This window comes from Lipotes vexillifer, unplaced genomic scaffold (genome assembly GCF_000442215.2).
Source record: "Lipotes vexillifer unplaced genomic scaffold, Lipotes_vexillifer_v1.1 scaffold112, whole genome shotgun sequence".
Taxonomy (NCBI): domain Eukaryota; kingdom Metazoa; phylum Chordata; class Mammalia; order Artiodactyla; family Lipotidae; genus Lipotes; species Lipotes vexillifer.
The window spans coordinates 286,857-289,812 of NW_006776285.1; the positions used below are offsets into that span (position 1 = coordinate 286,857).

Sequence of the window (2,956 nt, forward strand, 5' to 3'; positions counted from 1 at the left end):
GGACAAAAAGGGGAGGGCCCCCCTACCGCAAAAAAAAAAAAAAAAAAAAAAAAAGACATAATTGGTATTTCATTTTACATCTGAAAAATGTTTACATCTGAAAAATGTTAACTGGTGTTAATTCAAAATATAAACTATTATATATATATATATATATATATATATATATATAAAAATTTATGACACTTCTTTTTGCTTGCAAAGGAGACAGTTAGCAAACAGTCAGCTCATATGTTTTAGGCATAACTTGGTCGCTGTAGGTCACTATCCTACAGACTGTGACACAAAACTGCCACACCTCTGTGACTGTTATACTTCTGAAATGAAAATGCCTAGGGCAGGGTGAAATATACCTATTTTTACACAGTTCAGTTTGTATCCAATTATTTCAGTTAGCGTGTTAGTATTAAGATATTTAATTTTTTCTGTTTTCTTCCTTTCTACCACATTTCTTTGATGAAAATTTTGTCTTTGTTAAAATGTATTCCCTAACTTACCTTATGCACATAACAATTACAAACTTTTTTTACAGGGCCTTGCAATTCAAAATATACTTTTATCATGTTATCTCCTTTGATTCTCACTCAGCTATGAAGTAGGAAGGGTATTTTTCATATGAGGAAAGAAAGGCTAAAACAGATGAAAAACAGAATATTTGTTTAGGATGACTTAATTGTTGCTTTTCCTTAAAGCATGTATTTCTCTTAAGGATGAATTTATCACCACAATTCAGTGTTTTAACTGATGTTATTGTGGTTTGGGGGAATGTTGTGGGTATTCATGTTAAGATGAAAAAGTTTAAGGACAATTTTATTTGGTTTGTATTTTGTCCTGCAGGAAATCACATGTGTGCAAGTACCTAAAATGTGTCACTTAACAGTGGTATTATTTGTCATTTCTTTAGAGCTTTAAAAACAATTGATGAATTGGCCTTCAAGATAGACCTACATAGCACATCGCATGTGAATATCACAACTCGGAATTTGGCTCTTGGAGTATCATCTGTGTCCCCAGAGACCAATGAAATTTCAAATTTTAGCATTGGTCTTCCAAGCAATAATGAATCATATTTCCAGGTAATAAGCCAGTGGTTTCTTTAATTAATTCGACGAATTAAAATCTCTGATCATCTGCTAGTTGCTACTGCAACGACATCTTAGTTCCAGGGGTGGAAGGCTAGTCCGAAGTTTGGTTAACAGCACTAGTAACCATAAGACATGTGGATGCAGAGAAGAGGTATACTTTCAGTTTACCCTCTACAGGAGATGATAGTGGAACTAAGCATTAAATTATGAGTGAGTGCCACCCTATTGAGAGTGGGGTATGGGGAGTTGTTCAATCAGAAGACGTTTATTAAGGACCCAAAGGGGGGAAGATGCATGGTACATTCTCTTTTGCCAGTGGTTCTCAAACTACATTATAATCACCTGGAGGACTTATCAAAACAGATTGCTGGATCCCATCCCCAGAGATTCTAATTTAGTAGATCTTGAGTGGATCTCCAGAATTTGCACTTTTAACAAGTTCCCAGATATTGCTGGTACTGCTGGTATGAGGATTGTACTTAGAGAACCAATGGTATAGAAGGCTAGGAATGGCAGGTGATCAGCAGGCTGAACATGAAATCTGGGGCCAGATTAATGGAGATCCTCGCTGACCTGTTCAAGTGACACTTCAGCAAATAATTTTCAAGTTCCTACTGTGTGCTAGACAGTGTTAGCCACATGGGCAAATGAAATGATTGAAGCATCACCCTTGACATGGGAGAACACGTAAGTGGCATTTAATGCTTCTTAACTGTGGAGATAAACCAAGATAGAATATTTTTTAAAATCTGAATATAAGGAAGAACTTATTTTTCTACTTTGGACCAAAGGCTCTTTTGGGTAATTCTATTTCACATTTTAAGAGTGAAAATGTGGTCAGCCTCCATCTTATTTCAAGTCCGTTTGCAGGAAAATATTCTTTGGCCTGATCTGTGGGTTCAGTAAAAATGGTACCCAAGAATGTTCAGAAAACTTCAGCTGCTTCCTTAATGCAAAGATACTCATTCTCAGCAATCAAACAAATTAACTTGTCTTTTTTTTTTTCCTGGTAGTTATTTTTCTGGTAGTGTGTTTTGAGAAAAGCTCAAAATCTATTAAGTGTAAATCTAATTCTTATACTTGAAAATGGCAACTGATTTATAGATTTCTCAGTTTGTGTTTAGTTAAAGTCGGTGCATATCCCGTTTTGCCCCATTTGCAAAATGCGAACGAGATCCAGGCCTTTGTCTGTAAGGGATTCAGCCTTGAGGGCAGTGACTGTGGCGGAGGTAAAGGGGAGCCCTGGTCCTGGCCAAGTTGATGCTGGCAGTTACTCTCCTGTGGAGTAAAGTTATTACTGCAATTTAAATATGATTACTCAACTGACATACTCTGTGTGTATGACAGATGGATTTTGAGAGTGGACAAATGGATCCATTGGCTTCTGTAATTTTGCCTCCAAACTTGCTTGAGAACCTGAGTGAAGAAGATTCTGTATTAGTTAAAAGAGCACAGTTTACTTTCTTCAATAAAACTGGACTCTTCCAGGTAAGAGTTCATTAAATTATTATTTTTCAATTGTAAATTGAGTTTCATTGCTCAAAAGGAAAGATAAAAGTTCAGATTTCTTGAAAATATATCAAGAGGCATAGAAAAATTAATCTACTGTATTTTCAAAACTGAAAAATTTTAACATAACTGTTTAAATATTTTATTTCAGATAATTATATGCTTATTGATAGGATGTATTCATTTAAGGTTTTTAAATAAATCAGATTAAGACTTGCATGATACAATTAGAAATGGAATTTGTGCAGAAGTTATTATTTATTATTTCTTTTGTTAAGTATTTTATGCTCTCCAGCAATTTAGATCTTCAGAGTTAAAGAAATTGTGTGCCAAAGGAAAGATTTTTTTTTTTAATTCAGCAG

At 34.7% G+C, this 2,956-nt stretch overlaps 1 protein-coding gene across 1 annotated transcript in view; it reads left to right on the top strand.

Annotated features, from left to right (window-relative positions):
• Nucleotides 1-2,956, top strand: part of ADGRG6 (adhesion G protein-coupled receptor G6) — a 137,421-nt gene that overhangs the window by 99,354 nt on the left and 35,111 nt on the right. Inside the window, 2 exon segments of the mRNA XM_007472165.1 lie at nucleotides 905-1,076; nucleotides 2,433-2,573. Of these exon segments, the coding sequence (XP_007472227.1) occupies nucleotides 905-1,076; nucleotides 2,433-2,573 (313 nt within the window).